Raw genomic sequence first — 22,980 nt, forward strand, 5'->3', positions numbered from 1 at the left:
TTTCACATTATTGATTATTACAGGACGGATATTGCACTTTCTCGACAAGCAATTTATGAATATACAAAAAAATGTTTTCACTGCAAATGTGTAGTAGGGCTCCTCAGTGGCGCAGCTAGAAGGTCCCTGGTCCAAATCCCGGCTCCGGGTCTTTCTTAATGTAGTTTGGATGTTCTCCCTGTGCATTTATGGGTTCTCCCTGGGTACGCCAGCTTCCTCCCATAGTCCAAAAACATGTTAGGGTAATTAGTTTCTCCAAAGGCGTCTGCATGGTTGTCTGGCCTTTGTATCTCTGTATTGCCCTGTGATTGACTGACGACCTGTCCAGGCTGTACCCCATCTCTCCCCCAATGACCGGTGGAGATAGGCACCAGTTCCTCCTGCATGGATAAGCGGGTATAGACAATATATATGGATGAATATGTTGAAGTACAATCATGAAATAATGCAAAACAAGTTCACAGGTTGCAGTTTCTTCTCCATCTTTTAAAATGCTTTAATTATTGTTATTTAACCATACCTTTATCACTGATATTGCAATTTCTGTTCCTCAACAAAATATTCAATTGTTGTAATTATTGCCCGGCACTACCCAAACCCCTCGAATATTGATATCCAACCCTGGTCCTACTAAATGTTAGGTGGGGGGTTATGCCATTGTAGCGGATTTATCAGATGTCACGTTGTGTTAGTGTCTTATTAATGCATAAGCTTCATAAAAATATAAGCATCAAATGTTTGGTGTTTTTTTAAACATCCTTAGTGTTTGTTGGTAGAAACAAGGAAGTCACTGCTGTTAAGAAGACAGAACCTGATTTTATTTTGTTTTTATTTTTTTGCTGTGTTACCTCACTTTTCTATTTTCTGTCTGGGTTTTCTCCAATCCAGGGTCCAGTCACATGTGTGGCCTTCTCTAGAACAGGGGGTTACTTTTCATCTGGAGGTTCTGATGAACAGGTGAAGGTTTATTCTTCTATTTTTCTAAACTAGACTTTATATGGCTTGGCTAATATCCAGGAAATGGCATCAGAAACTTTATGCGAAACACAGTAGTCTTAAAGGAGCAATAAGTAAGACATTTACTACAAAATTAACCTAAATAATTCTCAATTGTCACACAGGATTGAAATAACAGTCCTCTCCATCAACAAAGTCTTAGTCAGGTTTTTCTACTTTCAAACCTAGAGGTATGGTCTGGAACGACTTTGGTGCAGAGTGTAGCCTGAGTTTACTTCCTGGTTCCTGAGCCAATCAAATGAAAGATCCCTTAAACAGAGCACAGCATTTGGTATTTTATCTTGGCAAAAGAGCAGCAGCCTGCAAACATGGAACCCAGTAAGAGAAGCGGACCAGAAATAAACAGAATATAACAGCATATACCAATCCTGTGCACGTAAAAATTCAGCGGAGCTGTTCTCGGTGAAGGCGTCGTGTGTGTGTTGTTCCTATTTGCAACAATAGGTGTCAGTATTACTTATTGCTCCTTTAATTCAAAAATGCTGTTTTGGTATAACATTTCAGATGTAACTTTTGGTGTTTTTACAGGTATTGGTTTGGAAGAGCAACTTTGACGAAAGTATCGAAAGCAGTAATGGTGTCAAATCCCAACGTAAAAGTGCAGCGAGTTCGCAGACTCGACCAGCCAGTTCCACGGCTCATCTCCATTTTAACTCTCATCCACCTCTCCTCAACAGCCAGGTAAGTCTGGATGGAAATCGACAAAGAACAGGGTCTGTCCTTATTCACTGTGCCGCTAAAAGACCGGACATGTAGGATGGACTGTAGCGGTATATAGTGATTGATAGGTTTTTCTTACCCTTTTTATTATTATGCATAAACTCACACAGATCCACAGAGACAGAATGGCAATCCGACATTCTGTGAAAGTCCTGGACAGCTATTCAATCGAAGGCTGGAATCATTACCTACGGTCTATTGAGCAACTATCACGGCTAATAACTACAGGCATCTTGACCGTTATAATATGTATCAGATATGGGCCAACAGTAGAGTAACACAGTAATCATAAATCACACACACAACAAACTATTTTTATACATTTGCACCCAGAAGCTAAGCAGGTTGTTCCATAATATGTTTGGCTACAAGATATTGAGCCAACATGAACAGAAACTTTCTCCACCTGCAGGCACATTTTTAGAAAGGTGAAAAGACAAATAGCTTCTTGTTAGCTGTTGAAATGAGGTACTCACAAAACAAAATGTGCATATATCAGTAAACACAGTATGTCTTGGTGATATTTTATTACATTGTAATGTTTCTCAAGGTTAGGAACTTGTTAAATTTACACATTTGTCATTTTATTTGCTGCACTGCGTGAAAAAAACTGTATTAACCTGCCTCGTATTACTGTGATCAATTTAATAGCTCAGAGGTTCCGATCATTTTCTCACAGTCAAATAATTGACAAAATTAAACACTCTATTAAAGGTTCAAATGGAAATAAGGGCCTAATGGCTTTTAAATTGTCTTGAGATAATTGCTGTCCCAATAATATGAGCATAATTTAATAGGTTATTATTAATGAGGGTTATTATAATTATTATTGGTCATAGGTGGGTGTGCTGGAGCAGTTACAGTGTCTTTGGACGTCGTGTTGGCTTCATTTTCTTAAATGGTCACATTTCTGTGTGGATGAAAGCCGTAGCAGTCCTGCTGCTGGTGCGCATCTTGCCCTTTTTTTTATTATTATTTAACTAAAGATCCAAGGAATTCAACACAAAAAAGCCACAGTGAATAACAGTTGCTCACCCCTGGAAACCTCACGAGGCAAAATTTTATGCACACCTCAACATGCCTGGCCAATTAAGAAAATGCAGCCCAAGTTATGTCTAAAGTCTTTGGTGTTATAAGGAATATTTATATTCAAAGAGCCATTACAGAATATGTTGTTCTTTTTCTTAAATCATAAAAAACACAAAGCAGAATCCATTCTCAGCTCTACCACATACTTGCAGCCATCTTGCTAATGTCTATTTTTTTTTTTAAAGAAAGTAAGAAAATAAGTACTTACTACAATGTCCACTCCCTAACCCCCATTGATACTTTAGGTTTAATTTTACCACATTCGAGTTCAAGCAGATGATCACAAAAACCATCCAAGAACAAAAGAGCGCTCCTCATGGCACACAGAGCATTTTTATCAGGCTGTTAGATTATTAACCATGAAGAGTTAAAGGGGTCTAAACCTAAAATCTACACATTAAATGAAATGTGGTCATTCACCAGGCAAGTTATAAATAATTTAAACTACATGTCATCTTAAAAGAGTTCAGGTTTTGTTTCACTTAGGTTATTCTAAAAACAAACTGAGGGTCAAATCAGAAGGAAGATTTTTCACCGACGTTGGAACAAACACTTGCTGATGTTTGGTTATTAAAGTCTTTAGTGAGGCACAAAAACCATACTGCAATACATTAAACCAGGCGTGTCCAAAGTGTGTCCCGGGGGCCATTTGTGGCCCCTGTGCTGATTTTATGCGGCACTCCAGCTGCATTTCAACTCAAACTTTAACAGCTACCAGTTGGTATGAAAATTCACTTTCATACCAAAAAAGGTATGAACACAGACAGGAGGCAGAAAGTCACAGATTATCTAATAAGATTCAAATCATGTTTTTTTTTATTATTATTTGTGCAGTTTTACATTGATAAAACATACAAAACGATGCGGTGTAGGTCCACTCTGTCAGACATACACCTAATGTTTTGTTTTTGTGTCTCTAATTGAGAAAGATATCTTTTGGATATCTTCCCTGATATCCAAAAAATAGATAATTTACTTCACAGCCGTTCTTGACACGACCTTTTCTGATGTCTTGTCCGAAAAACGGTTTTGGTAACCCAACAATGAACATAAAGAAAAGACTTTTCTTTTTAGCCTGCATCGGGAGTATCACCATAGCTAATTATCTACTTTTACACCAGGTGATGTCTACTCTCTTGTTCCTGGCTGCCTCTGCCTGTTGGTTAAGGGGGTTTTGGGGGATGAGAGGATCTTTAGGAACACACAGGCTGCCTTATTCAGATTTGGCCCAGTTCTGGTGAAAAAGTGTTATGAAACAGGCATTTCAAGATGCTTTGTAAGAGTGATTATTTCTAACATTGACCTAAAATGGGCTTCGTCTGTCTGAGCGTGAAGCTTTTAATGTCTTTTAAACACTTGCTTATTTAATGTCATTCGTGGAATAACATTTAATGTTATCCGTGGAACCCTAGAGATACTTTTTTGTTCTTTTCTATCTCGTTCTTTTTCTCTGAGCTGTGAAAGCAGGGCTGTAAATGGATGTTAATAGCGCCTCTGGCTGACAGATATTATTACTGATGAATATAAAAGATTACACAATGCCCAGCTGGATCATGTGGAGAAGGTGGATTAGTACAATGTATGAAACATGTTCTCGAGAATTCGTGTTCCTTTTTCAGCCCAGCTGACCTTTCCCATCGTAAAATGTGCTAAATGCATCTGATGCTTCAGCACTGATGTAAATGCAGCGCTTGCTTCTGCTTTGTTACACAAGGACTGATCTTACTGTTTTTGGTTTTTCTTTGTCCAAAGATAAAATGCAGGAGAAAAACAAATTTGAAACATCCGATTTTTTTTTTTATGGCAGTTTCAGATTTTAAATCTAAGTCTCTGACTTCTTTCTCACTGACTGTAATTTGTGGTGATGACGGAAGAGGTTAACCATTTATTGTCTCTTCTTTTTCTTTTCTTCTACCTTCCCATTTTTGTGTCCATTGAACATGAAATAGTCCCAGAATGAAATCTAATAAAGCTTTTTGCATGTATAAATCAAGCAGAGCACTATGGTGAAAGCAGTAAGGCTCCACTTGTGAAAGCAAAATCTGTTGGGCTCTTTTTGGTATTAAGACATGCCATACAGGGGACGTTGAAAAAAAAAACATTTATCATCTCTAGAAGTTGTTGTTTTTTTCATTTAAAGTAATAAAAGGGCGGATATTGTGAATCTTTTTTTAAAAGTATACCCATTTTAATTCTATTAACACTTATTCCTACTATTTAACTGCATCTGTAGAATTGCTTTAAACCTATAAAGGAACAGATAAAGTACAGATAAGTGAATTTTAATAAAACAAGAATCTATTTCAAATACAAGAAGGGGCAATTCATACATTTTTATACTTTTTACTTATTGCACATTGCTGTTTAAAATCAGGTCTGTAATTCCTGTTTGTTCTTTGTTGTCCTACATTTTCTACTATATATCCTCCAGGACACACATCTCTATATAATTTTCAGTTGCAAGCTTGACCCTGAGTGTTTTAAATAAAGACTCTGAGAAATACATTGTTATAATCTTGTGTACCTGTCAAGAAAATTATCAATTGCTACTGGCTTTTCAACTATTGGCTCACTCAGCAAACTGTCATATATGGACTATTTACTTCCCTGTAACCTGAGGTGCTGCAGAAAAACTCTACTACCCCTATCTTCTTCAGTTTTGAAGAGGCATTTTGGTTAAGAAGTGAAACATCTGCAATAATCAACCTAGAACATTTGGTTGCACTTAGGTTCTCATATATGCACCTAAGATTACAGAAACAGTGATAACTGAGGCTCCACATGGACTTACTTCATGTATCTTGGGCCTAAACTTAAACAGTGTCTCTGCTTTGGTGCTTAAAAGGACATTTGGTGCCAATGAGGTCAGTGATAATACCACAAAAGATGTTAATAAAGCAAAGAACCAAGAAGACACAGTCATGCTTGACTCATTACACTTCTTAGAAGTGACATTTGTTTAATCTTTGTTCGTGGATTCAATGACAGCCGCCATTGGCTGTAATTATGGTGATAGAGTGAGCTGAACTACTTAATTTTTTCTTTTCATGTATAATTCATGCATCATAATTTATTATTAATACAAGCCCCTTTATGTTAAATACCAACTCAAGGCTCATTCACGTGTTACTTAGAGGAAGCTGAGAAGAAAATGTCACTGATCTGTCTAAATGTGATGCCTAACATTTAACAAGTTCAAACAGAGAGGATAAGTCTTACCAACTATTGGGTCACTCAGCAAACTGTCATATCTGGACTTTTTTCTTCCCTGTAGTGCTGCAGAACAACTCTACTACCCCTATCTTCTCCAGTTAGGAAGAGGCATTTTGGTCAAGAAGTGATACGTTCAATAGCTTGTAAATGTTCTTAGGAAATCAAGTGTACAACCTAGCAACGTTTACCTTAATTTTAACAAAGCAGTGTATTGTAGACAGGAGGTTTTCTATCTGTTCCTGGAAAAAATTATGAAACAGTGCTTCTATAATGCATCCAAACCACAAATCAGCATAAGAGAGTTACAAGAGTACCGTATTTTTCTGACTATAAGGCTCACAGTGAATTTACGTGTCTATGTGTCTTTGTCCACATATAAGACGCACCAGATTATAAGGCGCATTACATATTCTTTCCAAGGGTGTAATATTACTCCGCCCCTCCAGTAGGGTGACCAGACGTCCCCAATTTCCAGGAGAGACCCTGTTTTGGGGGACCTGTCCCCGGCAAAAGCTGTCCCCGATTTCAGTGTATGAAAAAGTTTAGCGCAACAAGAGGTATTTAACTCTGACAACCTTTATGGAGGTGCTGATTTTGTTTTCCAGCTGGACACCTATCCATATTGCCAGAAGTACCAATTCCTGGTATAATGGCTATGGTGCCACTCTGCTGGACAGCCCAGTAAATTAACCTGACCTAAACCCAATGGAAAGTCTGTCAGGTATTATCTGGAGAAGAAAGAGACACCAGAACTAACTGCATTTGAGGTGAGGGCCTCTATTAGAGCAACCTAAGCTTCCTTAACACCTTAACACGGACTGGAAGGCTGATCTCCTTCATGAAATATGGCCATACCAGCTAACCAACACAACCAAGAATTAAATTCACTGTATAGTAGATTTCAAGCTTTATATTTACATTTTCCACCCTGTCTGTCATTGAAAAAAAATCTGGGTAAGTCAATATTCAGGTCATTTATTCATGTAATGGTGGTCAGTATGAGCAGACGCTTTATTTTAGTCTCACCCGCCCTGCGGACATATCTCCAAAAATGAAGGCCATCGTTCCTAAGAGAATTTACTAACTTTAATCTTCCTTTTTATGATGCTTTTGGACTGATGGCTCCTGTTTTTCTCTGAGTGGCTTTCAGACCATATCTGTACAGGTCTCGTTTCACTATGGATAATTACACCCTCTTACTAGCTTCAGCCACAGTAGTTTTGCTTTTGTCCTGAGGTGTATACACACCTTCATCTCTGGGACACAGAACCTGTCCCTTTCCCTGAACAGTACTATAGTTGGACATTGCTATGGTTTTTATACCAACATAAATATCTTGAAATTCTACAAGCGTCAACCAGACCTGTGGAGGTCCACAGTTCTCCTGATATCTTGGCAAACTTCTTTAGATGTCTCTATATTGTCACACAAAGAGGCAATAAGTGGTATATCCAGAGGTGTGTCTCCAATTAAGCTAAATGTTGTGAAATAACCGGTTAGAAGCTTACAAAGAGGTGATTTCATCGTCCAGGCTTTCCAAAATTCTTTAAAGGCTTAGTAATCTTAGTGTATGGAAACTTACTGAATTTCCAGAAAGTAAATCAACAATTAAAAACCTCTGTCTCAAATTATTGTGGCCTTTGACAAAAATAAATAATTTTCATGATCCTAATAAATTTAAAGCAGAAAAAGTTTAGTCTGAGTTGTTGTCAGGCAGAGAGGGTGAAGGTTTATGTGTCTTTCAAAGACTGCTATGTTCTATGGAGCCATTCAACATCGCTGTACTAAAAATAGTTTTTCTTGGTTTTATCTAAACAATCACATTTTCCGACATACTGAATTCTGAGAACTGGAGATGGACAGACGGATTGAGGCTTCGTCTGCTGTAACGCTGGTGCTGCTCCGATCTGTTGTAGTGAAGCAAGAGCTTTGATTGACATAAAACCTGCAAGTTTAAGTGTAATTTATAGGCACTTTACCAGAAACATGACTGTCCATTTGTTAAACACAATAAGCCGGATTCAAAACGAGGTCTGCCCAGCTACAGACTGAGAAAGCGTTTGGCTGAGTCCAGTCACATCTCTGCTCACTACAGCTGAGCACATCTAAATTTGCTGCAGCCTTTTTCTTTATGAGAACATACATGCGTTGATGTGTGCGAGTGCCAGCCGCCGCTGACAGGCAGATCAGCTCTCTCTCTCTCTCTGATCACATTGACTCCAGCCCTCCCTTCCCTTCTTCTCTCCGTCTCCAGCTTCACATCTGGGTCTTTCTCTCGCTCACGTGTGCTGACAGACGAGCAGCGCTCTCGCAGCAGGCTTCTCTCCACAGCTCAACACACACACACACACACACACACACACACACACACGGGAACCACCACAGCGCTCAGCTTTAGGATCTGGAAGGGATAGAATGGAAATTTGATTTTACAGAGTGCATTAGCTGACTCAACTTTCACATCCTTGACCCTCATTTTACGTTAAGGGCTAGGTTATTTTTCTGACTTGAAAGCGTTGTACAGCGATATAATCAGTGCGGATCTGCTGATCAGATTGGTGCAGTTCCTTTTGGGCTGTGCGTGTAGCTCGGAGGTGCAGGCTCTGAAAGGCAGGTGGTATTATTTTGACACCAGGAGTCGAACGCATTTGACAGCAGGAGGCAAAGAGAGAGCCCGGGGATGTGTGGAGGGGAGTGTTGAAGACAGGATAAAATAAGCGTAATGGGTCAGGTGAAGAGAATGGGCAGCAGTGTGGTGCTGGCAGGGGGGGGGTTGTTATAGGTAGAGGCATTACAGCAAGCAGGGGGAGCACGTGAGCAGGTAGACAAGACAAGATAACATGTCATGCAACACCATAATGGAAAAAACAGTTCTGAGCTGGCAAGAGACAGCTGGTTATACATGGTGCGGGGTGAAGAGAGCCACATAGACGCTGAGAAATTGTAACAAGGAGGGCAATAAAAGCAAATGAACGCAGCTGGAAGAGGGAGAGGGAAATGCAACATACGCCGTCCTTTATTGAATCTTAAAACTTCAGTTACAGTCCTGAACCAAGGCCTCATTAGATAAAGAACCTCGCTGACAGTTTTTTTTTTTTTCATGAAATGTTTGCTCAGCTGTAATTAACTGAGTTGAGCAGCTGGTGAAAGTGTTTGTCTTCATTCAGGGTTGTATTATATGTAGAGCGCATATATACTTTAACACACGCCTACCAGCTTTTCATGTTTGATTGAAAGAAAAATATTATCTAATAGGTGGAGATGAAAACTGACACTTTCTATATTCAGTGAGGCAGAAAAGGCTTTTGTTTTTTTTGGGACGTCAGTTAGCATCTGTTTACTTGGTGATGCAAAAATGCCTTCCTGGATTATTAGCATGCACTAGAGTTTCACCCTCTGCTGCACGTTCAGTATGTAAGCAAATAAGCAAGAAAGAAAAACAAGGTTAACTGTTTTAGAATAAAGAAATTACACAAGAACAGATTCAAAAATGTTCAGTAATTTAAATTAAAAACTACATTTTATGTTCAATCACTACTACAGTTTCAAAATGATTAAACCCCAGATTTCCTCATTAGAGACCCATTAACATGTCCGGTGCGTTCTCATCCACACCTGATGAAACCAATCAAGAGTTTCGTTAGCTCGATCATTTGTGCTGAAGATACAAAACCTTAAACGCCTGGACTGATGATGGTAATGTGTGAATGCATGTTAGAAAACTGCCTAAGTCAAAAGAAATGTCCAAAAAGTTCAGAAAAGAAAAAAAAAAAAGTAAGATATCCAAAAAGATGGCGAATGCTCTGAATGTTCCCAGAGATACGACAGGAAGCATAGCTCGCATGTTTAAAGTTATAGGGACCTTTTCACATTTAAATCATTCTGTTGTGGTCTACATAAAGTAGCTTTGGTCTGAATTCCTTGTTATTATAGCTCCTCATCCACTCATTTACCACTGTTCTGACGTTTGTCTGAGACAATTCATTTTAGTGCAGTCTCTTTAAATCCGGTAAATTAAGTGTGACAAGGGGGTAGGAGTAAATAAGTGTATACTTCTTCTTGCTCCCTTTCAAACTGATTTCTTTACATTTATCTTTCTTGTGTGTTTATATCTTTTTTTGTTCAAAGTTATTGTTCGAAATAAACTTTCATTCATTCATTCATTCATTCATTCATTCATTCATTCATTCATTCAAATGAGGCACTTCACACCCTACTCTACTCCAGGTCATCACAAAGCATTTCACTCCACCCCGTTTGGCCATTTTTGTAGTTTGATAGGGGATGGTGCAATGAATTGTATGGGTCAATAAACCCAACAACCAAACATTTTCACTACAATCCACTTGTAGCTTTGCCTGCTTGAGTTTGGTTTACAAAATCGCTGTGAAAATTTAAAAATGGCAGATAAATAAAATTGGTAAACTGGAAGTCCATGACCTCGTTTAGCAGCTTTGCAGCAAATACTGTGACATTATTGTTAAAAAGAATGTAACAGACAATAGAGAAAAGTGAATGGCTTGAAAAATATGATCCAAACAGAATATAAAGACTTTTTTCAGCTAGAAATCTATGCAACACCTGGAGAGACTATATTCAACATTTCGGCACTCCTAACAACTCCAAAGTATACAACAAAATGTATTTAAGGGTAAAAAGTCGATTTTGCATGATATGTCCCCTTTAAAGGCACCCCTCCTGGATGTACCAAGAAGAGGAAGCCATCAGTGGCTCTCACCAGATTCCAGTGGCAGCAGACGCTTACCGGTAGTGCTGAAGGACTCCAAGGCTGAACTTGAAGATGTACACCACTACTGACCAAAAAGCACGGAAATGTTTGCTCCCCTTTGCTCACAGCTATGTGAATAAACCCAAGAGGTTTTGGGATTCATTTCTGTGAAGCGATAAATCAAAACCAGAACCTATGGATCAGTCCAGGTCTGAAGACTTTAAGTTAAAGCTGAATCAAGTTATGTGCCTGCCTACAGCGAAGCTTGGTAATGGCTCAGTGATGCCCTGAGAGTGCTTTGCTTTGCACAGGAAACTTGCAGCACAAGGAGGGTAAGATGCACTCAATCTACTGGCAGGAAGTCCTCGTGAACATGTTGCTCTTCAGCTTCCTCTCTGTGAGGAAGCTGAAGCTTGGGAGACACTGGACCTTTAAACAGGACAGTGACCACCAGCATATCTAAAAGTAACCCAAGTCTTGGTTTGAGTAGACGTCCTGGTAGATACTAGAGTGGTCAACATGGTCGCCTTACTTAAACGCTTGTAGAAAAATGTCAGGTAGGTCGTGAAAAAGGTGGTTATCCCTTCTAGCCTAAGAATATTAATGAAGTTGAGGCCTTTCCTCATGGGAAGTGGTTAAAGATTCCTAAGGAACGCTGCCAGAAGCTGATGGCTGACTATGACTCATGTAAGAAATATCATTCTGTGTATTTTAATTCAAGGCATTAACATTTTTTAAAGGTTTCTCTGGAAAAGAGATAATTTTTAGGCAGGAAAGTGGAACTGGTCAGGTACTACTTATTTTGATAAATATATATATTTTTTAATCCAATTATTTTATTTTATTTGCTTTTAATAAACATATAAAAACTCACCCCAGTGGAAAACTAATAACAATATATCAAATCCAGCAACAAGATCCAGTAAAGTTTGTTCATAATCAAGTTATGTGTCTGTATATAAATTGATTCACCCCTAAAGCTGGACCGGGTAAAAATCCATTGAAACAACATTATCCTTTTAGACAGTCATAGAATACATAGAAAATGTTAGATATACGCAGAAAAATATTAAAAAAATAATATAATAAGTCCTAGAAATGTAAATATTTAAAAAAAAATAGTCTTCACATGATCTATTGAAGTCAGCCAGTCAATACAACCATCAGTGTGTAGACAGGCTAAGAGAATTATCTACTTCACGTCAGCGTTAACGGCTCATGACCTCTTAAAGTCTCACTTCAAATATGAGCTATATGTTTTATTTAATTGTTATAAATTAACCTTGTGTGTTTTTTTAGGAAGGTGGAGGACACAAACCCAGGCAGCAGCATTGTAATATTTTATCTTCCCTTTCTTTTAATTGGGCTTCAGACGTTATTACTGTCCTGTTAAGACAGAAACTGATAGCAGCTGCTGTTGCAGACAGCGAAGGTTTCGTTTTTACTCTTTGGAGCGTACAGCTAACTAACTTGCTCTGTGTGAACATGTCTGTGATTACTGGTTTTCACCAAGCCTTGCTGAATGTAGTGATGGCTCACTGTGTCAGGGTTTAATTTAGGCCTCGGGAAATTTTCCTTCGATGGTTTTTCCACTCCAAGTGATTCATTAGAACAGTATTTACTGTGTTTGCCTTTTCGGTTGTCAGCATATATGCAGAATTCAGTGTAACACGGCCTTCCCCGACCTCCACCTAGAATACGTCGGTCAGCTGGCTGAGACTAGCTTTAATAGGGTCACATAAAATTCAATCTGGAAGACATTAGAACATGTTTTATTCTAATTGAGACCTTTCTTAATAATAAAGTAAAGTGACTTGTCTTGATTCTTATGGAAAAAAATATTTTTTCTAAATATAAAGCTAAAGAGTTTGTTTTTTTGTTGAAATTTCAACATCATATTTGAAATACAATTACAATTTAATTAAATTTATTTTAATAAGATTTATTTAAAAAAAAATTAAATACAATTAAAAATGAGAAAACTATTATTCATTTTATCTTTCTTTTCCATTCCTTTGTTTTTAAGGCAGTTTTAAAGCTCCTTGGTTTTTTTTATGTTTAAAAAAATGGATTCGTGTATTTAATGCGCCGTGATGGACTCCATAGTTCAAATGGACAAACTGAGACTTTGCATTAAAGAGTAACAAATAGTTTGGGTCAAGTAAGCCCCAGGCAGTTACACTGATTTTGTGGCTGTCGTTTTCAAATAATGATGTTAAGGTTTTAATGTTTTTTTGCAGTGCAGTCAGAAGTCATAAAACAGATAAGATGCTATTTCAAGAAAAAATGCCTTCCCACTTTTCCCGTCACAGTGTATATTTTTTCCTGCTTGTGGCTGCTCGTGATGGGCCCGAAGACGGCTGACGGCTCTGTTCATCTGGCTTCATTTAGGAGAGGCACAGTTTGACGCCGTGTTTCATTGAGCGAGAATAGGTTTCGTGCTGCGTGGGGATGAGTAATGCAACGGTTTTCTCCCTTGCTGATACGTATGAGTGATGCATGTGCACCCCAGCAGACAGAAACCCGCAGAAACAGACAGACCTGTGGAGGAACATATAGATATGTGCAGTTTGAGTCACATAAACATGGAGCAATGTGATAGCTGACCTTCATGTGTTCATGCATCATTGAATTAATCACAACATAGGAAGACTGACTCTGTGTTTGTGCAGACACTGGAAGCCGAGTCAATAACTTCTTACTTTGGCCTCTTTGCAAATTTCTGTGCATTTTCTGATTTATTTTAAGGCATAAATGTTCATAGATCCAATTTACTGGTTAGTTCAAAGTTATTATTTTATGATACTTCAGCATTCACACTAACATGCTAACTGAAAAGATGTAGCAAGCTTAATCTAAGCATTAAAATCTGTGAATATGTACAGCAATGTTGAAATAAAGAACAAAGACAAATAACGCACTGTAGTTGCTCTTATATATGTTGATATAAATAAACAGAAGTAAGTATAGTTTATTTATTCAGCACTTTTCACTTTGTGGCAGACGCTGAAAATTACAAAGAACAAGCACCCAGAAGAACGTGAGTCACACAGAAATGTTAATAGAAATCTGAAGGAAATAAAATGATTGATTGTGGTGTTTGTACAGTTTTTATTATATATACAGATGGTTGCTAAAAATTAGAAATGTAGAAGTAATTTCAATTGTTTTACATTTTCAGTGTTAAACATTATAAAAACATATTCTTCTTGTGGCCATTAAACAATGTCAGTATGTGCATTGTATACTTACACATACTTATGACTCATGGTGTTGGTCAAAAATGTAGGTCTAAGTTGTTCTTAGAGGCTTAAATATACATTCATCCAAAACTAGATTTGGTGGAATTTGTTTAGCAAGACGCAGAGAAGCCCGCACCTTTTTCTACCCATGAGCAAGGTGCTGACACAATTCTGGCGGGATTTTTCACCACTCTGCATGGCAACATTGATAGAGCTTATTTGAATTAGTTGGCACCAACCTGTGTTTAAAGCTATTGACTTTGCAGCAATCCGTCATACTGAGCATGTATGTAGTGACAGTGGAGAGGAAAATGCCCCTTTAACAAGAAGAAACCTCCAGCAGAACCAGGTTCAGCGTAAATGGTCATCTGCCACGACTGACTGGGGGTTTGAGAAGACAGGGCAGAGACAGAAAAAGGCCCAGAAGCACTGATCCAGGAATACTTTCGGTGTTGGAGAGGGTAATGGTAGACTGGCTCCATAGGTAGTCTAGGTGTGTCTAGGAAAGGATCTTCATCCTGCTGGAATACCAATTGTCAGATGTTTGACCCAAACTGTCGTCTTTACATGGGAGGAAATTGGTTGGGTGCCTCAGAATAAGCCACAAACCGCCTAGAATTAGACTTAAACTTAGACATCTTTATTTGTCATTTTGTATGTACAGAGCCTAGACATGAGCTGATCATAAACAGCAAAAGCTGGAATATTATCACAGTGAAGCGAGTTTGAATATAAACGTGATGGAAAATGGCAGCTTCTCACTTACAGAAGCCAAATGTCTTCTGTAAGACATTTGGCTTTCTTACAGAAGCCAAATGTCTTCTGTAAGAAAGTCTGAATGCTTCAAGGAGTCAGGGTGAACCTTTTAATGCTTTATCAACTCTGGAGCACGTTGGTGGTAGCATCATATCTGGAGTCGTGTTTGCTTCCCGTGGTACTGGTACCAGACGGTGTGTGAAACAATGAAAATGAATTACAACTAGAATATTTAATTTCACTTCACATCAAGGGGTAGATGTTAGACAGATGTTAGATGTTTGAAACTTGAATACAAATTGGGTTTTTCAGCAGGACAGTAATCCCACATTGAAACTGCCTTAAAACTTTAACCTTATGTGGAATGTATGCACTTCACTTAAAACCCGGGACAATACTAATATCCAAGGATATTTGATGAAATTTTTATAAAATGAGCAGCCAGCAATTCAGACAGAAGAACTTTGCACATAATAATTGGTAATAATAACATGTGGTTTCTCTGCAACATTGTACCAGATCATAAAAGGCCCAGAATTATTGATGTTTACGTCTACATGATGGCCTGTAAACATCTGACCGGCACTCTACATACCTGCTGTTAGGAGTGGAGATGCAGTCATTGTTGATGGTTGATTCTGATTTAAGGCTTTTGTAAAGCTCCCACCTGCCGTTACCGATTTATAAAAGATTCTGATTTCTCTGTAATAATCGAAAGTCTAAAAACTGAATATAATTACTGTAGGGCTCCTTTGTATTATAAATTATAGTTCCTCCTTTTTTAACATTATATTCAAATATACAGAGCTTAAAAGGTTGAAATGTTTTCTTTTCTCTGCAGTCTTTATCTTATCTGCTGAGGCTGCTCTTGCTCTCTGCTTAAGATGGATTTATATTTGAATCTGAATTAAGTTTTAGCATGTATCAGCAACACACACCTACTTAGTATACTTTGTAGTATATTTTGCACCTTTTATTCTTCCTCTAACTTTATTTTTTTTAAATGATAGTAAAAGTGTTTTTTTTTTTTTTTAGTAACTCGTCAGTTTTTAAAGCAAATACCAGCTGTTGATTGTACAAATATGAATGCGGTGCTTTCATTGACTGATGAAAGTCTGAGTTTTGGGTTTCAGAGGCTGAAATATGACCAAATTCCTGTCTCCAGCTGGAATTTGGTGATATTTGGTGCATCCCTTGCTCAGAGCTTGTCTGCCGTGACCAAATCACATCAGAGTTATCTTACAAACTTTTCTCTCTTTGCTTTCTCCGCAGACCGCTGAAGTAGCAGAGCAACTTAACAGACAAGACTCTCAAACCACGGCCTGCGCTCACAGTTTCAGCCGTAACGGCGTCCACAGCAGAGGGGCTCACTCCTACGCCCACAGAGACGCTACCATCGGTTCACCCTCCACCCAGCAGACCCAGGGTTTACAACAACCTGCGCCCCAGGATAAAGGGCTGTCCGATGCTTCAGATGGAAGGATTCCCCCCAGTTTAGCCAACACCCTCGAGCACATCATAGGTCAACTGGACGTTCTCACTCAGGTAAGCAGAAGATGTGCTAATCTGCGACGACGGTACAGTGGCTGCGCCTCACACCCACGCTGCTGAGAAAAAGTGTTTCAGAGATCCCCCATTAGAGACAGTTCAGCAACATAGACAGAGACATTAGTTTTTATTCCTGAAACTTAAATTGACATTTCAGTTTTATTTCCAACCGCTCTATAATAGGACATAATGGGAGGCATCACAGATTAAACTACATTTAGTCGAACTGCCTTTAGGAAAACCAAGCAAGGAAAAAAATAAAAAAAATAAATAAATTTCTGCTTTTTTCACAGCCCATGCCATGTGCGTGTTTGAAAGCTTCCCTTTATAATAGTTCCCTAATTGCTAACTCGCTTCACACAGAAGCCTTTTTTTTTTTGTTTTGTTTTTTTCGACACTGACTCACCATGCCGGTGTGTTTAGTTAGCCTCTACTCTCAGTGTGAGCGTCTGGTGAAGGCCAGGCGCAGTGTGAAGCCTGAGCCTGCAGCACTAAAAATAGATTATTGAACAAAACAGAAAAAGACAGCATCCACTTTAAACCCTAAAAGCTCTGCTTCTTATCAATTTGTGTCCTTTTTGAGGATCACGCCGTTTTTGTTACGTCCATAAGTGGTTTTAGTGATGGACGATTTGGTGCCGGTGGAATAAGAGCTGGAGGACATTTTAGACTTCTGCTCCAATCTTCTGAGGAGATGACCGATTTTGGCTTTTTGACAGAATTTTAAAAATAAACGGATAAAAGGCAACGAAGCCCTGCTGTAGCTTGGGCTTCACGCCACTTTGCATGTCCCTACATTAATTAAATTTAATTGTAATTCTAAATGTTTTTATTCCTATATATTTGTTTCATTTTATACTAAGAATACCACCTACCAAGGTTAATCCTTAAATATTCTTAGATGTGAACATTTAGGGAGGTTAGGCTTAAAACAGGACTATTATTTTTTTATCATTGCGACTGTCTTGTTGTCGGTCTCTGTCATGCACTGCAAAATGGAACTAAAAGTAAGTAAAATGTTCTTGAAATGAGTGCATTTTTCCTTAATTTGAGCAGGTAAATAAGATTATTTGCCAATAGAATAAGATTTTTGCACTTAAAATAAGAACAGTTCATCTCCATCATCTTATTTCAAGTGCAGGATATCTAATTATCTTATTTTAGGGGTAAAAATACTCATTCCATTGGCAAATAGTCTTATTTAGCTGCTCAAATCAGGGAGAAATACATTTATTTCAAGAACATTTTACTTACTCTTAGTTCCCTTTTTGCAGTGTGAAGTCGTGATGCATAGGGCAGGTCACATGACACCAACAGACTGGGAGCTGCAGCAGCCAGTGCACTCCCAACATTATTGTGAACTTGGTAGATCCCCAAATTTATTTGCTTGCACCAAAGTTTTATTCAAAACATCCCCTCTAAAATATTTCTACCTTGCAGACTTGTTGACAGTCTCTTAAAGGGAATCCATGCTACTGAGCTGCTGGTATTAAACAGCCATCAGGAGTTTAGATGTCGGCTGGTCATCTTATAAAAAATGTCATCAGGATCCAAATTTGTTACCCAATTGTCAGATTTAAACATCCCCCGAGAAAACTACTTCCCTGTTCTGCACAATGTTGTTGTTGTTTTTTTTTCATGGACATGGTGCTTACTTGACCTATTTTTTGAGATGTAGACAAGCAGCTTTTGCTGATATGCTAACATTTTTGATGAGGTTAGATTGTCACATGATGACTGCTTATAGCGTTTTATTGGCTATTATAAATTAATACTCAGCTCTAGGCCAAAATGCTGATTAAAATACTCTTTTTCCTTGATTCACCAAGATCCAGCATTTTCTTTTTATTTCTGGCTTTCTTTCTTCACTCCAGCCTTTTTCTTTGTTCTTTAGGGTTTGTTTTTTATCTCTTTGTTTTGAGGCGGGATGTTCCCATCTTGCTAGATGAGAGGGTTGTTCTCCGCCTAAGTATCACCATCACAAGCTTTCTTTCCTCTGACTTTCAGGATATTGTGACTTTCGTCATCCCAAAGTTATGTGACTTTGTAGCAGAGGGCATCGATGCTTAGGGCAACAGTTTACTCTATTTTTAGGAGCAAAAAGATTTGGTTTCCACTCCAGATGAAAACCATAGGCCTGTATATGGTTGCTGGTGCCTCAGGGACACGTGCAGATGCAAAATCGCAGACACGGATACCAATCCTTGGCTGTCTTGGGGAGCGGGGAGCTGCCCCGGGTCGGAGAGATGAACAGGGTGGTATTGATCTAGAAAATGGCAACAGGCAGAGTGAAAGAAAGTAGCGAAGGGTGAAATAACAGGAGATGGTGTCTTTTTAGACTAACCAAATGAACACAGCTCCCACCCACACAACGTTAAGCCCTTTGCTCTCTTGTTGAAATGTTATGCTGTTTGGTCACGTTTTGGTTTCATCAACTTCTCCAGTTTCTTTGTTTCAGATAAGTTCCTCCTAGAGCTGCACAATGTGTTGAATTTTAATCGCTATTGCAGAAGTGTTTAAAGTGTTGCAGTCACAAAGGAATGCAAAGACGCTATACTATATATAAATTCCCACGCTACATATCCATAATATATTTGGCCAGTTAGATGGATTCTAACGGTCCTGTCAATCACTGTGTGGGGTCTACAGGCCATTCAAGATGGCGACATGGATGGCTTTTTTTGCTTTTTGTTTCATTTGCTTTACACACACACACACACACATATATATATATATATATATATATATATATATTGCGCTAAACCTTGCCGCAACCTTACTGTCCCTTTCACCCAAGAGCAACTCCCAAAAGTCCTCTGTGAGTAGTTTTTCTCTGGTTTTCATTGATCCAGTAGGTTCTTTGATGTCCTGGTTTAAACACGGCAGCTTTGGGATTCACAGGAAACACGCGGCTACGCTGGTCAAGCTCCACCTGCTTCCATCTGTCCACCTGGCGAATGTTCGCGCCCTGGTGAACAAAACAGAAAAGCTGCTCCTTTCCGGCTCAAGAAACCCGAACTTCTGCGGATCTGCCGCCCGCCGCTTCACCGAAAGCTGGCTAGGTGAAAACGTTCCAGGCTGCGCACTTTTGACGCTTGGCTTCCAGCTGTTTTCGAGCTAGCTGCAGCACGGAGCTCAAGGAGAAAAGGAGAGTTGGAACCTCTTTTATAGTAATGAAGGTTGTACTGATGTTACAGTGTTAAAGAAGACATGTAGTCCTCTCCTTGAGTCCTTTTTTGTAAACTGGAAACCCTTTTGCTCAATGAGGGAGTTCTCCTCATTTTGTTTTAATCAGGGGTCCAATCAGGCAGTGACACAGTTTACCGTAATGCTCCATAAGTCCATTGAGCGGAGCGACTTCATTGCTAACAAAAGTCGTGCTTTCACATTTTAACAGATTTTTGAGCGCTTTGTACCGCATAAAATCGGTCAGTAAGCACAACTTTAATCATATATAAGGCGCACCGGATTATAACCGTAGGGGTAACCCAAGGCTATCTGTATCGTTAGCTTGTGCTAAATGACAGATCATGTTCTTGCTGACCAGCAGTGCAAAACACACAACATAAATAATTTAGTACTTACATCTCCGTCACCTGCAGACTTCCAATAAACAGTAGAGACAAAACTTTCCTTCAGTAGAAGTCTGTTGGTAAATCCTGCAATCTAATATCAGTAGTTTTCCAAACAGTCCTTCCTTGGCAATGTTAAGGAAGGTTGTCTGTAGCTGAGATAATAAAATAAATAAAATAAAGCCACACATGGCTGTTCTCCGTGCATGGACACATGTTTATTGCAGTGGGAGCTCCTCCCACTTCATCAAAAAGATGAAGTGGGAGGAGCTTGGCTGGATTTGCTAGATTCAGGGCAGCGTCCACGCCGATTGTGACTCAATAATCTGGAGTTTTTTTGTTTTTTTTTTAAACAGCTTATTTTCAGACATGAACAAAACATTTAGTTATTGCCAAAAAAAAAAAAAAAAAACAGCTGGATGTTGTTGTTTTTAACACTGTTTCCACAAGCAGCAGAAACTCAAAGCCCAAAAATGTACAAAAAGGGATTTTTTTTTCATAATAAGACACCTTAAGTTACACAATGACATAATAAGGGCCTTCTGGGTGTGGGAAACAAAACCAGTTCCTGAGTAAAATAAAAATAAAAACAGTTAAGACCATGCTCTACTTTCTGCAAATTCTTTGGTGGAAAAAACCCAATGATAATATTTTTCTCAAACCAACCCATTAATTAGTGTAACCAGTGTTGCTGTTATGGAAACCTGCAGCAGCATCTCCACAGAACAGAGAAGCAAAACGCAGGTACCTAGACATGCAATCCAGCATTGCATGTATTTATGAGTAAGTATAAAAAGATGTATTTAATATCACATAAAGGTGAGGATTAAAATGCTCCGTTGTGAGCAAATATTTGATTATGAAGCAATATTTTGTTATGTTTGTCCCTGCTTGGCTGTTTGATAATTACTTAGGAAGTGACTCATCTTTGCGCTGCTTTCTAGAAACCAGGAATGTCTAAATTACTCTCGCTGGCACGGAGAATGACATGCTGAAGCTTTTCAGGTCAAGACACGCTGACATACTTGGATGTTCCTTTTGTCACAAACCTGAAGAGCTTCGATTGTCTGTTTGAGTTTACCGCATTTGATTAGTTTTGCAATCATTTAAGGCTGTGTATGAGCGGGGATTGTGTTCATTGAAAGGCTAAATTAGCCCAGGAAAGAAGTCACTGTGTGTGGGAAATGAAGAAGGCGTAATTGACACTTCTTACAGTTAATCTAACTATATCACCTTTTTACTACATTTTAATAAAACTACCCTCGGGCCAATTTATTAGGTGCACCAGTTCATTTGAATCTTAACAAAATAACAACTCAGCCAATCACATTGCAGAAGCTGGCTGACTTTAAAAACGGGAAAACATACTGTGAACAGCACTTCTGTGGACGACAATGTTTTGATGAGGCCAGAGACTCGTTTGAGATTAAAGCAAGGTAAAAGCCAAATAACCACACGTTACAACTAAGGCATGTTGAATCTTCTCTGAATGCTCAACACATACAACCTTGAAGCAGATGGGCTCAATTTCAATCCGCATTAGACAGATCGGGATCTCATCAATGATGTACAGCTGACAAATCTGCAGCAGCTGCATGACTCGAATATAACAATGTTTGTGACATCTTCTTCAGTCTGTGCCGCTAAGAATTTGACCCGTTCGGTCCAACCAGGTATTGACAAGGTGCATAAAGTGGTCAGTAAGTCTATGTTGTACATTCTGTAAAAATAAAAAAAAAAATGCCATTACTCAGTTTCACCAAATGTTGATTTTCAGAGCAGATTTAGCGCTTTAGTGGTAACAGTTCTTTCTCTTTATTCTGCTTTCTCCCACTTAGGAGCAAGCACTAAAAATATATTGAAGAGATATTATAAGAGCATTTATATTGTACTGTTGTTCCAATGGTGATTTGAATCTGGGCTGAATGGTGTTTATCACCATTGCTGTGCTGCAAGAAGGTTCATGCATCGAGTCCCGGCTCAAGTCTTTCTTTGAGGAGTTTTCAACTTTTCTCCCTGGATGCAGGGAATTTCTTCAGAAACATACATGCTGGTTTAATTAGTGACTAACTACTCCTGATCCGTGTGTGGGTGTATGTGGCTGCTTACCTCGCATGTATCTATGTTGGCTTTGTAATAAACTGGCAATCTGTTCAGGGTGTACACTGCCTCTAGACACATGATTAGTGTGCGTCTTTCCTAGAGCCATGGTTGTCAAACTGTGGTACAAGTAACACTGGTGGTACCTGCGCCGCCTTTAGCGGAAATTTTGGTCTGAAATATTTGATGATAATTTAATCAACTGTGTTTGAGTTGCAAAACCTTTGCTAATTGATTCACTCAGTACTCAGGTTTGCTGTAGATAACAATACAAACTATATAACAATGTATTTGCATTTTACACTTTGATGCACTGGAGATTGTATTGTACTGTTTTTGCCAAATAGTTAATATGATACAAATCATCACAAAAGAAAACAGTTTTACTGCAGCTATCTCTAAGTAGTTGTGCAAAGCAGCCATGTTGGATTCTGAGGTAAAAAAAAACAAAAAAAAAACTAACATTTTCACTCAGAATTCAAACTTTTAGGGACATTTCTGTCAATTTTCAAAATAACAACTTGCAAAATCCAACTTCTGAGTAAAAATGTAAAGCATGTGAGTTTTCATGATTATACTACATCCTTTAATCAGTAAAGCACTGCTGGTAGATATTTCTTTAAATGGTATAATACTGCAAGCGAAAATTGTCCCAAATCCTGTTGTATTTCTGTTTTAAAGTGTCTGTCAAGATGGTAGTACTTGAACAACTTGGTATTTACTGATGTGGTTGAAATCCATTGCCCTATAAAACACAGATCCTTACATTACTCAGGATTTTCCTAACGCCTACCAACATTTCCAAATCCAACATGTTTCAGAGCTTAAAATCTCAACTGAATAAAAGAGAACTTGTGTTATGATCGCCAGTATCTGCTGACTTTAGTTAACGGGCAGTACGCTCTTTCACCTCATCAACAGAACTTTCCCATGGTGAGTACAAGTTTGCATCCTGACCTGCACCTGCTGAAGTCTACGTCTCTGATGCGGCTGC

At 38.6% G+C, this 22,980-nt stretch overlaps 1 protein-coding gene across 3 annotated transcripts in view; it reads left to right on the top strand.

Moving 5' to 3' along the window:
• The window catches only part of poc1a (POC1 centriolar protein A), a 43,918-nt gene that overhangs the window by 19,473 nt on the left and 1,465 nt on the right, over positions 1-22,980 (top strand). For all 3 annotated transcript variants that reach the window (XM_021319905.2, XM_012869362.3, XM_012869360.3), the window contains exons 8-10: positions 889-957; positions 1,546-1,698; positions 16,039-16,311. In XM_021319905.2, coding sequence (XP_021175580.2) covers positions 889-957; positions 1,546-1,698; positions 16,039-16,311 — 495 coding nt within the window. The remainder of the gene's footprint in view (positions 1-888; positions 958-1,545; positions 1,699-16,038; positions 16,312-22,980) is intronic.

This window comes from Fundulus heteroclitus, chromosome 20, assembly GCF_011125445.2.
Source record: "Fundulus heteroclitus isolate FHET01 chromosome 20, MU-UCD_Fhet_4.1, whole genome shotgun sequence".
In the NCBI taxonomy this organism is placed as follows: domain Eukaryota; kingdom Metazoa; phylum Chordata; class Actinopteri; order Cyprinodontiformes; family Fundulidae; genus Fundulus; species Fundulus heteroclitus.